We start from the raw sequence: 15,160 nt of genomic DNA, 5'->3' as shown, positions 1-15,160 counted from the left end.
TATAAAATTTCTAATTGGGAATGCTTTTCAAATAATTTTTAAAAAGTTATCTGTTTTAAATTTTAATTGATAAATTGTTTTGAAAATATTGGTATCCGTTTGTTAGTAGTTAGTTATTAAGGGAGTGTTATTTATTTATATAAAAAATACTATCTTGATGTAGTCGAACTTCTATTCAATCAATTTTTATTTAGAAGTTTTCAACAGATAAAAAGTTGCAGATATCTTTTGATACGAAGTTTAATTGACTTGTTTTGAAAAAAAAAGTCTGGCTTAGTTGTGTAAACCGTAAACAAAAAAAGCAGTTACAACGTAATACCGTGTGTACGCGCATGCATACGTTGCTAACTCTTAAATGTGTTTAATACTATAAATGATCTACATGTTTGTTATCTAGCTAGAACATTCATTGGTTTTATCATTTAAAACTTAATGGTTGTAGATAAAGTATTTAAATTTAATTCAACATAGCAAATAATAAGTGATATTTTATTACAAGTAAAACAACAAAAATACTACAAATACTTATTTATTAAATTATAAAATTGGTGTTGATAAATTTTAAAATAATTCGATTTAATTTTAATTCAACACCTATATCTGTTATATATCATAAATAACGCTTAAACAGCTGTAAATTTAACAAAAAGTAAACAATTTTACTAATAAATACTATTTGTCCAAATCAAAATGTTATCAGAATAATCAACTATTAATTAAATAATTCATTAAATAACATATTTGAGTTAACATGTTTAATTAATAAGTTGATTAAAGTAGAATAAACGTTTGTTGAATTAGCTAAGCGTCTAAAGACCAGTTCATTTGTTATTGATGTTGATGTCATTTGTGATGTCATTGTTTGTTGACGCCATTGTTATTACTCTTCTAATGCAACGATCACTCTGTCGAAATGAAAATGAAAAACAATCGATCTTTGTAAAAAATAGCCCAGGAAATGAAAAAAAAATTTCAATAAAATTCTTGCAAAATTATTTCTGAAGGGGAGAAAAAATTTTTTTAATGAAAAATAATTTTTGAGAATAGAATGATTATTTCTTATTTCCGGGTTTTCAAAGGTTAGAATTTCAGTTTTTTAAACCGTTTAAATTTGAAAAAAATCTAAATAGCTTTTTTTGTATATTTATTTTATTTATTTTTTTTTGATAGACTGTTCTGATATCTGTTTATTTCATAGAATCTCATATCTTCAATTTGTGTATCATGGATTGAATTTATTTGGAATCTTGAAAATCAAAATAAAACCGCTGTTCGTGTATAACTGCTTATGAAACATTCTTGATTAAACATCTAAAGTTATGTTATAAAATGAATAATTTAATAAGGAAAAAACATTTTTATTTCCAAAATACTGCTTAACATCAACAATAAAAACAATTCAACATAAAAAAAATAACTCGAAAAGCAAAATTTTAGAAGAAAATAGCGACGTAAGGAAGAATTTCTTTTCTCTATAAAACAAAATATTCCTGTGTTAAACTAACACCCGTGTCACAAGAACTTAAGAAAAAAATGTCGGACATATTGAACACTCGAAACTTTCAAAATAAAAGCAGGCAAAAATAAAAAAGAATTTCTGCTTTGACAAGAATAAAAAATACACATGTGCCCACAGAAACCACACAATCATATATTTTAAAAACACACATTCAACAAAGAATTAAAAATGAAATAACAACCAAATACATGCAAGCTTGAATTTTTATTTTTACACAATCACAAATATTTTCTTCTTCTTTACGCATAAATAAACACACACATTTCACACACACACAAAAACATACACGCTCATACACACAGACACACATTTGCTGTTACAGACATCGCAGTTACTTTCAACAATATTTTGAGTTCACCAGCAGTGAAAAAGAATAAATAAATTGACATACAAAACCACGCAAACAAACAAACAAATAAACAAACACTTGCACACACACACACAAACACAAGTGTATATATACATATTACGCAGAACAGGTATTGCAAATACCGACCAAGTACCGGCAAATGTATCCTATTATGTACGCGGTATAGCGCACCTCACTAAATACCGATAAATATACCGGCCCGAATACCGGAGCGGGTCACATTTACATGTTTATGCCTGCTATAACGAGTCCTTACATGTATTCCCTTTGCGTAGTATTACGCATGCTTGTGGCGTGTGTACGTAAGTTGCGTGCATTTAAAAGTGTGCGTGTTAATGGCGTGCCTACAAATGAAAGTGGATGGATGTATTAAAATGTGTTTTGTTTTTTCCTGCTGATGCTGAAATAGCGAAAGTTTTTATATATTTCTTTGAATTTTTCAACTCCTGAGTTACAAATAGCTTTATGTGTGCTTTTGCACACGTATGTTCAATATTCATTGTACGTATTTTACTTTAAGAGGCGTGTTTCATTTCATTTTAAAATGTTATAAGTGTATAAACAAGTTGGGTTGATACATTTCAGAAATGCTTAGATGAAAAACTCAGTTAAGCATCAATGAATTCAGTTACAATCGGGAGTGTATACATATATACGTACGTGTCTTTACACAGAACTGTGTTTATGTTTATGTGTGCGTGCTTCTTGCGATGAGCAAATCTTGTTAAAAATATTTACGTTAAAGAGAGACTGGTGAAATGTCCCTTCATAAGTTCGTGCATAATTAATAATACTCATACTGGACGAACAATTTCATTATGTGTGTATGGGAGTGTGTCTATCTGTGTTTGTGTATGTGTGTGTATGTGTGTGTTTGCGTGTGTGTGTATGTGGTGTGTGTGGTGTGTGTGTGTGTGTGTGTGTGTGTGTGTGTGTGTACATAAAAACAAATAAATATTAGAGTCAATTCGTACAACCTCCAGCTACTAACTAAGTTCTGAATGAAAATTTTTGTGGCCAGTTGATGAAAAAATTTTTAATAAATAAAAGAACTTTTATTCAGAAATGTGTTTTGTACAGTGCATTGAAGTATAAATCCTCATTCTAATATAAGTATGTATAGAGCATGATACGATACAATATAACACTATACAATACAATCAAACAAAATTAAATACAATACAATACAACAGAATACAATACAGCAGAATATAGTACAGCAGAATACAATACAATACAACAGAATACAATACAATAAAACAAAATACAATACAAGAACAATAAAAATCACCATAATACAATGAAACACAATATCAACATGCATATATGGATATTGTTTCATATTTTCATAATCGATCTCTGTCAAAAGCAGACTTGTTATATATTATATATGACTTATGACTTATTATATATTTATAATTTATAATTTAAAATTCGTACCACAAAGTCTGTACACTATCCAAACTTCTCGACACACATGCACATTAAGTATGCACGCACATGCACCGCATCACACGCGTATGATGGTCTTTGAGTTAAAGACTGACAGTATTCGAACCGGGGCATCACGTAATAGCAGCGGGAGACATTGCGTTTTTACCGACTGAGCTAACTTGGTATTGTTTTAATAAATTAACAGTAACTTTTGTAAACCTAATGAAGAAAACTGATGGATATAATTAAATAATGGTTAAATGTTTATAATAGTTATAGCTATGGAAATATGACCCACTTAAAAACTACAAATTATCATAAAAAAAATTATAACAGAAAACAGACATTATATTTCTTTCTAAACATTTTGTTGCACTTTTGTTCATGAAATTTGAAACTTCAAACATTAACAAAAGAAAAAAAGAAAAAGAGTGTAAGAGAGAGAGAAATAAAAGAAGAAAGAGAAACAAAGTGAAAGAAAGACAAAGATAGAGAGGGATAGAGAAAGAAAGAAAATGAAACAGAAAAGAGAAAATGATAGGGAATAAAAGAGAGAGAAAAAAAATTAAAAAGGAGGAAAGACAAAGAAAATATGAAAAAAAATTTTTGAAATTTTTCATCAAATTTAAAAAATAGGTATGCCTGTCTATACAACTTGGTTACTATTTATAGCTCTGTTTCTTGTTGTAGTCTCTTTCTCTTTCTCTCTATCTTTTTGTGTGTGTGTGTGTGTGTGTGATGTTGATAAAAAGTTGTTAAACTGTCCGATATGTTAATGCTATGAAGTTGTTGCTGTTGGGGTGATGTTGATGCTATGAAGTTGTTGCTGTTGTGGTGATGTTGATGCTATAAAGTTGTTGCTGCTGTGATGATGTTGATGCTATGAAGTTGCTGCTGTCACAAAATTATTGATATTATGAAAATTGTTATTGCTATAAATTTTTTGTTATTATGGAAATGTTATATTCTATTTTTCCTTTTTTTTTTGTTCCAACAGATGAAAAATTTTAAATGAAAAAATTTTTATCACAATCAAAACGAAAAAAAAGAAGACAACAAATAGCGCTGTCTGCAAAATGTGCGAATAGATAAAAAATGTAACAATTATATTAAAATGAACAAATGCAATAACGAACGCAAAGCTATATAAATCACACATGTGTAGTCATTGGTCACTTAAGCACATGTGGTCATAGACATAGACATAAACATAGACATAAGCATAGACATAAGCATAGACAAGTAGACAAACAAAGGATTGAATGATCATTTTGTGTATAATTATTTTAGTCTTTTCTTTGTATTTCTAAAATTTATTTCTTCAAATTGAGTCGAAAATTATTATTATAAATTAATGAAATATAGTGACATGAAAACCAAAAAGAAGTTTCTTTATGATAAAATAATGAAGATATTTATTTGTGAGTAGATGATTGCAATCGTAATAACAACGCCTTTAACAACGACCAAAAGTATACAGCAAAAAACAGAAAAAAATTACCAAAACAGTTTACATTTGAATAACACTAATAATATAAGCAAGACAACAAATGTAATAGCATCTATAACGAATTTGATGTATGCATTTTGGGTATCAACATAAAAATCAAACTGAACTCTCCAGACCACAACGAAAATATCGATAGACGAAACTCTTACAGTACGAAAAGAGTATCAAATCTAAAACAACAACAACATTAAAAACAACAACAACTGCAACTACTACTGCTGCAACCACCACTACAACTACAACCACTACAGCTACCACAGCTACTACAGCTACCACAATAACATTGTCAACACGAACACTTATAAAATGGATGGAGCCTAGATAAACAGATAGATATGTATGCATGTGTATGTATGAATGGCATTTCTGTGCAATCTGCTATGCCATCACGAGCTTCAAATACAACAATAAACGCAGAATTTACTACTACTGCTGCTGCTATTAAAACAAAAACACACACAAAAAAGAATAATTGAAAAACAAAATGAATGAGCTAGAAGAAAAAACGAAAAAGTGAGCTCCTGTTTAAAAAAATGATGAAAATTCACAATTATAATAAAAAAAGTTTATAATTTCAAAGGCTAAAATTTAAGAAAATTTAAACTTTTCGTTGAGACGTTGTTAGGACTTGAAATATGTAAAAAGAAGAAGATAATTTTTGAATTTGGGCTGCAAAATGCATTTTAGCAACATCTAAATTTTGATGAAAGCCTAACTATAAGAATAATTACCAATGAAACAGAATAGCAACATTGTGACGACAACAACAACATAGCAACAACATTGTAACAACAACAACACAGCAACAACAGCATAACAACACAAAACACTAATTACAAACTTCAAATGTTGTAAAACAACGTCAGAAGCAACAAAATTTTAGGAAAAAATTTTATTTTTGCCCAATCAACAATGATGTCGTCAAGATGATTGACATAAAAATTAACCATGAAAAAAGTTTGAAAAAATGTATAATATACAAAATGGGCTAAAGTTATTTTGAAATTATCATACTAACAAAATAACATTGACAATAACAGAAAAACAACAATTTCAACTACGAAACAACATTAAAATTAAACAAACCTTGTATGCAAAACATGTGAAACTCGCAAAGAAATGTTTCAGCTATTAACAATAAAGAAATTAAAATAAAGATACCATTTACAGCAATGGTCAAAACAACAACACACTCTTTATATACCGGCAATGCTAGTTTTGTTTTCACAGCAGCAAACGAAAATAAAATTTTAACGATAAAAAATAATATTGGTAACAGCAACAACAACAACATATACACATCAATTGATAGCACAAATAACAACTTCGCTAACACAACAAAAAATGTTGTGAACATCAACAACGACGTTGATAACAACAACAAAACAATAATGAAAACAGCAGCAACTACATCATCAGCAACGACAACAACTACTACTGCCACTTCAACTACTACAACTACTATTATAATTACAACTACTACAAAAAAGATTTTAAGAGCCACAAAAGCAAACAGGAACGTCGGGAGCCATGTCAAAGATGTTTAGAAATTGCAACAACGCTGATAAATTATTTTAACCATGACAACTTGTGGTGATAACGATAATAGCGCTGAAGCTATTTTTGTGGGTTTTTTCATTTTGTACGAAGATGATGACGACGACCACGATGATAATATGATGATGATGACGCTGCTGCTGCTGCTGATGAGGATGATGACGACCGACGACAATGACGACGACGACGATGATGAACGTTTTTGCAAACGTCAGAAACGATGACGTTGATTTTTGACGCCGCATTCTTTAACTTTGTTTTTATTCCCGTCCTGAAAATTATACCGGTGGTTGTTGCTTTTGTTGTTATTTTTGTTGATAAATGTGTTGTTGTTGGTAGTGGTGCTGTTGGTGGCGTTGTTGTGTTTGTGTTTTAGTTTGTTGAACTTATTTTAAATGTTGTTTATTTGTTTAAATTTTTTTTATATTAACAAATATATAATTTTTTTTGTATTTTTTTTTCAAATGTTTCTAGACAGATATCTTTTTTTTCATAACGGGCGTGCTAATAGTATGCAATATTGTAAAGAAAACCTACCCTGTGACTGTTCTTGGTGCACGCACAGCTGTTATATAAAATGCTTCTTTGCCAACGAATTGCAAATAATTTCATTTCTAATAAAATTTCCGTCTAACCAATACTCTAAAAAAGTACAAATTCAATAAATTACAGATTTATTTTTGAAAGAACTGATCAATATTATGCAATATTGTAAAGAAAACCTCAGTAACTTTTTTCACAAAAATTATTGCCCTCCAATAATGTATTTAATACTTCAAGGATATATTACCAATAATAATATTTTACTAGACACGACTACAGACTTCTCATCTGGAGGATTAACGCTTGTAACGTTCATTATAAATACGAAAACGAAAGTATATTTAACATCTAGCAGTGCCCTACTTGCTGCAAAAACTCACAACAACAAACAATTGCTCTTCCATACGTTACTATTATTACTTTTACTACTACTACTACTTTCAATATTATTACTGCTCTTACAATTAGTTCTACTACTACTACTGCGACTACTATTGCTACCACTACCACTATTACAACTGCTGTTGCTGCTACTACTACTACTACAACGTCTTCTACAGATGTAACTAAAATTGCTATCATTACTAATACTGAGACAAAAAAGAATCTGAAACAGCGGATGAATTATTTTCTTTTTATTTTCTGATGGAATTATTCCCAAGCCTGGCATCAACAAAAACGGCAAGACGTTTTGCCTTCCTCGGCCAAGAAAATTACGACGTACATACATGTATCATATATTACCTTACATACCCACACATACGAACATATTTAACTACACATATTTGAGAAAGGGAGAGAGAGAAAGAAAGAAAATGAAAGAAATAGAGATACAGAGATAAAGCGAGATACAGAGAGAAAAAAAAATTGAAGAGAGTAAGAAAGAGATAGAGGAGGAAAAAAAAACGAGTTGTATAAACAAATTTGAACTCCTACACAATGGTAAATAAATAAACAAACAAAAATAAATTGATTATAAATATTATTACTCAACTAAAATTTTAGTTCTTATAATTTCAAACTATTCAATACAAATAACCCCATGAAGATTTCACCCTTGATACAGCATCGTTGCCTTTGAGATCACACGTAACAAGTTGGTCAGCAGTCATGTCTCTCTCACCCAAATATCAACATTTTTATCTACGTGTCAAAATTATTTCCATATAATATTTATAAACACGTTCTACATTTTTTGCAAAATTATTTTTATCATTTTACCGTTTTTAGAAAGGTTTTTATGGTTTCTTTTTTTGAAAAATTTTGTTCTTTTAGGTCTTCTAAACAAATTGATTAAGTTTTGCGCTCGTTCTCGGAAGGTGTTACAAAATTTTTGACCAGTTGGGCATAAAAAAAACTTGAAACACAAAATCAAATTCAAATTTTTGAATTTTAATAATATGTTTTAATTTATTTTCAACTGAAAGTTGTTACAATCTTCAACGACATAACTATCACATTACTTTGAGTTGAGTATCATCAAATTTTTCCCCTGTAGACAACAATTACAAAGTTTTAAACCTCACTACGTTCCCTCTTCAAAAAAAATTGCTTGAGAATGCTAGTTTTTTTAAAGTATGTGGTTTAACAATTCAATCAATCAATCAATCAATCAATCAATCAATCAATCAATCAATCAATCAATCAATCAATCAATCAATCAATCAATCAATCAATCAATCAATCAATCAATCAATCAATCAATCAATCAATCAATCAATCAATCAATCAATCAATCAATCAATCAATCAATCAATCAATCAATCAATCAATCAATCAATCAATCAATCAATTAGCTTATAAAGCGCTATTTCCGCGATGTTCAACAGCGCTCCTCAATGAATTTTGAAAACAGATGGGTCTTGAGATCCGCTCTGAACTTCGCAAGTGATGGAGAAGTAGTCAGAGAAGTAGGTAGAGAGTTCCAGAGAAAAGGACCAGAAAAAGCAAAAGCAGATTTGGCAAAAGAGTGTTTAACACGAGTTAATTGTGATACAAACTGCAAAAAACTTTTTCTAAAACCATTTATTTAATTTCCTTTCCACATAAATTATCCATACAGACATTATATTTTTGTTAAGCTTTTGTTTTTAATGAATGTTCTCCATTTCACTAGTTCTATTTTGTATTTGTTTTTTTTTCAACCAATTTATTTGTAAACCGTATTTTTTTTCGTCTTCTGTCTTTTTTTCTCGTGCCTTTTCCTTTCAGGACAATGGCGACCATCTACCTCCACAAAACCCGATCTTTAACACTTTGTAGTAGTTGAAATGTGGTGATATTCAACAAGTGGCACACGAACTTCACGAATGTTATTCGTTGTTTACCGCGACCTCTTTTCAGGAGTTGTTAGATTTTCCATTCTTTCCTTCCGCATGATGTGACCAAAAAACTTTAACTGCCCCCGTCGGATTATCTGTAGTAATTTCCTCTTTTCATAACCGGACTGTTTTAATACATCTTCATTCGAAGTGAAAGGTAGAGAAGAGAGCATGGATTACAGGGTATAACGAAATGAAAATGTAAATATATAAATAAGAGAACAAAAAGTAGATATTTGTCATATTAGCAAAAATATTTTATTTTTATTGCATGTTCAAAATTTGCAGTATATATACACACATATATAGTACACACCCAAATACCCACACAAACACCATACACACGCGTACAAAGTGCACGCGCGCGCTAACACACACACGCAATACACACATACGAATATACCCATGTATATTTATCTGAAAGCATAGACCAAAAGGTTGTGTCTCGAATAAAGGTTTTAATCTTAACTAATCCTGCGATTGAAAAAATAAATCTTGCCTTAATTTCACTGTTCTTTGTGAAATGTTTGCTCAGTGGATTGAACGTTGAAATATTTCTACGAACGATAAATGTTATGTCTATGTTTATGGTTTTAAAAAATGTTGAATCTTGTGAACTGACTGTGAAATCAGCAACACAAACTCATTAACAACATTAATTAATATAAACAAAAACATTATTTATTATAAACACATCAAAACAGAGATCAACATTTAATATAAACAACAACATCAGAATAATACAAACAGTACCAAAACAACAACTACAACACTAACACTAACACTACATTACCAAGAAATAATTATCATCTTCTTATTTTCGGCAGAAATAGCATATAGTACATGGTACGACGAAACGATGCAGCGTTCATAAGAGAAACCAAACAAGTGCTACCTACCTACCTGCAGCAAACCTATTATGAAATTTATTATGAAAAATTTATTCGATTTACAGAATAAAAGCTGTTTTTTGCTTGCTTCAACAAGAATTCACCGAATGTGGATCTACTCGCTACGAGTTGAAAGTAGTTGACAAGTCGTTTTAAAAAAATTGTTCAAAATTGATTCAAGAAGTGCGCAATTTTTTTTTTCAATAGAATTTATTCATTTTACCTGAAGTTTTCGCGACGAACAAGTTTTTGGCAAACTTGTCTTTTTTATTTATATTTGTTATATTATTAGTGCATACAATTGCGATCAGTTGTCTGTAAAAACAGTGTTTGTGTGTGTGTGTTTTATGTTTAATGTTAGGGCTTAATAGTGCAACTGATATGCATTTCTTTTCTTCATGAGGCTCTAGTTGGAAAAAGTCTATATTATTAGTGTTATTGATTTGTAATAGTACTACTGCTGACATTGAGCTGTAATGCAATTTAATCAAATTACATGCAAATGTGATGTAAATAACTGGTTAAACTTATCGATAAACAGGGGATTATTACAGATCTAGGGGCGTTCTTCATCATTCACACACATTCACATCCACACACACACACATCTTTAGACACTCATTCACACATCCACACACAAACACACACTCACCTTTAAACACACATACAGATACATTTATAATAAGCACACATACTCATACATACATACGCATGTATTTACATGAGAAATACTTCCAAGCTGGAGATATGTATGTGATTATGATTTATAATTCATATTCTGCCCTTTCTAGTCGCGATCCATCGTGAGTAGTATGATATGTGTACGTGTTTGTGTGTGTGTATGTGCATGTGCAAGTAGACATGTGTTTGTGTCTGTATGCTTATATGTGTAGGTGTTAGTATGTATGTACTTGATTACGTCTATAACCATATGTATGTTTATGTGTGCGTGACCATGTGTGTGTATGTGAGTCTGTGTTTGCTGTTGTTTATTCTATATATTATAGTGTTAGTACTTAAAAGTATAGTTTTATATGTGTACAAGTGCACTGTAAACTTGTGTCATATTTTGAGTACATGAGTTCGAATGAGAGCTCTTCGAATGAGAGCTCTTAAGTGTATGTGTTTGTTTGTGTGCGTGTGTTTCTGTGCGTGTGCGTGTGTGTGTGTGTGTGTGTGTACATGTGTTTACGTTAACATTCGTGTATGTATACGCATGCATTTGTGTATTTGTGGGATTTTTCATAAAAAGAAGGTTTCATACATTTTATCATCTGAGGGCCGAGTGCCATTAATATCATTGTCATCATCAGTTCCATGTTCATCTCTAAAACATCCATTTTGTCATCATCTTCCTTGACATAATTGTAATAATTGTCTTTTCCGACATTACGATCGTATCCGTCATTTTTATCCTTATCACTACAACCAACTGCAATCACCGTCTTCATTCATCATCCCGTTCATCACCGCCATCATAGCATTCATCATTACAAACATCATTATCATCATCATCACACTCATCATCCTCATTATCATATTTATCAGCATCATTATCGGCGTCATCAATGACGTCATCGTCATCTTCGTCTTCTTCATCAATGACAAATAAATCATAATAAAGCCATCCACCTTCCCCCATCAATTACTTCTCTTCCTATTATTTTAAATAGAGCAAAATAGATTGATTGGTTTATCGAATGCAGTCGGACATAAATCACCATAGTATCTGCAAAAACAAAACAATATAAACTCAACGACATACAAACAATGCAAACAAACAATACAATCAAATAATACAAAGTTTTCAAACAAACAAAATACTAAACTTTCAAACCAAAAAAAACAATACAAAAATATTAATACGACTTATTTAGCGTGGTTATACAAATATTCACATGTAACTCGTCACACACAACTATTCAGCAGCGGATCTATAATTTCTCGTTGAAGAGAGGATTTTTATAGTTCCAACACAGTGCCACTAGATCCGTGGCTGATTGTTACATTGTTAAGTTTTATTTTAAAATATTACAGATCATTATTATACTATAGTTGACTGCACAAATATATTTGTAACAACACAAAAACTAGTAACACGAAACACAATTTTTTTCATACTAAAAACAAACACAGTCCAGTGCAAACAAATTCTTCGAAGACAATTTATGCTGTATGTCGAAAATGATTACAAAATGGAGCACGAAAATACTCGGACAAAAAATAACTTTGTAAGTTTTTGTGCAAACAGTCATTTGAAAGAGCGCATAGCAGAAACAAACAAGCATTTAAATTACTGAGACAATTTGTGATACAAACAACAACACTCACACACACACAAATACTTACACAGACATAAACAAACAGACACATACGCAAACACGCACGCACGCACGCACACATATCAGTCTTTATTGATTTGCCCGTGTTTGTATCTCGGGTCAAACTTGCCTTTGCTAATGTTCTTGCAGAATGAACCAGGGACAGATCACACACACACACACACACACACACACACACACACACACACACACACACACACACACACACACACACACACACACATGTACACAAACACACACACACCACACAAACACAAATACACACATCACACAATAAGTAATATTACAAAAAGCTGCAATACACCATTATCGTTTGTGTGAGGTTAAAAATTTTGCTGTTTTATTTACTTTTGTAATTTATATTTTAAAATTTAGATTTAATTAAATTTTATTTATGATAAATATATTTATATTTCTGTAATAAAATATATTATAATAATATATAAATAATTTTAATTTTCATTCATATCTAACTATTCATTTATACAATCATTATTCTATTAATACTAATAAGTAATGGTAATACAATTTACCATTCAAATAAAAATAGTGAGTCATATTGTTATATTAACAGTTAACACTGTTATATTTGTCAGTCCTACATTTAACTAATTTCTAATATTTTCACGTAAAGTTTTATTTCTTTAAAATAAAACTTCCAAACAGTTGGACTTCGTGATGGTGTGATAGTTAAGACGCTTGGCTCGTGTCCCACATGTAAAGAAATCTGCGCTAATCACATGCATGATTCCCGCACACTCACATGTATGTTGTCGTTGTTTCTGTTGTTGTTGCTTTGCTGTTGTTGTTGTTATGTTGTTGTTGTCAATGTTGTTGTTGTCAATGTTGTTGTTGTTGTTGTTATTAAAAAGTAGTAATCACAACAACAATGATAATAATTGCTATAACAACAAACGTTTTCCTAACAGTAATACGAATAAAAATTTTTGACTGACGTGTATTAATAGCATTGTGTTGATTATCTTATCAACCGTGAAATTTTTCCTTACTTGTTTAATGGAGGAAGTTTGCCGGGAGTACGATGACATTAAGACCGATGTTGCCGCAGTCGTGGTTGCTGTTGTAGTTGAAGTTGTTGTGGTTGTTGTGGTTAGTGCAGTAGTTGTGGTTGTTGTGGTTGTTGTGGTTAGTGCAGTAGTTGTGGTTGTTGTTTTTGTCCCGGCCTATGTGGCTGATGTGGCAGTACAGATTTTATTAATGCTTTCTTTTGCATTAGTAAATTAACCATATATCGATTTTAACATTACCGGCACCAACATCGTCACCACCATCATCGTCATCATCGTCCCCATCATTATCACTACTATCACCATCATCGTCATCATTGTAATTACAATCATCACCACCATCATCATCATTCTTATTTAAAAAAATTAAGTTGTAATCATTCTCGCCACCATTATCTTCATCCCTAACTTATTCAGCATCAATATCATCATCATCGTCTTTATCATCGCCATCATCACAGCTGTAATCGTCATCATCTTCGTCGTCATCTCCGTCATCATCTCTTCATCACCTTCTTCATCATCTTCGTCTTCGTCGTCATCATCGTCGTCATCATTCTGCGTCAGTACATACATCGCAGGTACGTACGTTAAAGCAAAATTGAACGACTTAATCTCGTTAGCGGCTACGTCATCTGTGACGTCAGCGGTGCTGGCTGGCGACGGTGGTGATGTGCTTATAAATATTTATGAATGTAAAATATAGAAGGAAAGGGAACCCAATTTTTTCATTCATTCATTCGTAGATACATCCATCCGTTCATTCATGTATCTGTCTATCTTTTATACAGCCTATTTTTGGAAGGCCAGTTATCAGATTCGTTCAGTCAGCAGTTGTTTAACTATAATCATCTATTTAACAAGGTAATGATGATGATGATGATGATGATGATGATGATGATACTGATGATGATGATGATGATGATGATGATGATGATAATGATGATGATGATAACAGAAAAATGGCGACAAACTGTTAGTACGGGATGCGAAAATGGCAACCATTCCATAGCATCTCATGAATATTTCGCGAAATTTAAACTAATTTTACGCACACTGAACTTTATCGCTTATTTTTGTTTTCAAAATTTTTGAGATAAAAAAGTTATTAAAGGAAACTATTTATTTATAAATTTTGGCTAAACACGCTAGAAATTTTTACTACAATAATGTGTGTGTGTAGATGTGTACGTGTGCTAATGAGTGTGCGTATGTAGGTGCGCGTATGTGTGTGTGGTTTTATATACGTGTTTGTGTACGTGTATATGAACGTGTGACCTTTTGTGTACATGTATGTACGTGTCTGTGCGTGTGAGATTTTACCGGTAGTTGTGTTTATGTGTGTGTGTGTGTCTGTGTGCGTGAGTGCGTGCGTGCGTGTTAGCTTGATGAAGAAATAAAATGACACTGGCCGTTTAATTATCGGTTTTAACGCTCCCAGCGTGAAACCAGCCAGGCATATTAAACATATTAAACGACCATAATAAAACCCATTGTCTTGTATATTTTATTTTTTGTAAAATTGTTTTTATTTTGTTTTAATTTTTGTTTATTTTGCTGTTTACTTCGATGTAATGTATTTATTGAGGGTTTTTTTCCATTGTTTCTTCCTTGGTTTATGATATTTAAAAATTCATAAAAGAATT

General features: G+C 31.2%; 1 protein-coding gene across 1 annotated transcript; it reads right to left on the bottom strand.

The window, feature by feature from the left end:
- Positions 1-13,500: 13,500 nt before the first annotated feature.
- On the bottom strand, positions 13,501-14,519 carry HELRODRAFT_166683 (hypothetical protein; the record flags this gene model as incomplete). Its single annotated transcript, XM_009011908.1, has 3 exons — positions 13,501-13,670; positions 14,027-14,170; positions 14,489-14,519. 3 exons carry the CDS (start codon positions 14,517-14,519, stop codon positions 13,501-13,503), a joined length of 345 nt encoding a protein of 114 aa, XP_009010156.1.
- Between the last annotated feature and the right edge of the window lie 641 nt (positions 14,520-15,160).

The sequence above is a fragment of the Helobdella robusta genome (assembly GCF_000326865.2).
Source record: "Helobdella robusta unplaced genomic scaffold HELROscaffold_10, whole genome shotgun sequence".
In the NCBI taxonomy this organism is placed as follows: Eukaryota; Metazoa; Annelida; class Clitellata; order Rhynchobdellida; family Glossiphoniidae; genus Helobdella; species Helobdella robusta.
Note: the sequence above shows the minus strand (reverse complement) of the source record. Positions and strands in the feature narration are given on the sequence as shown.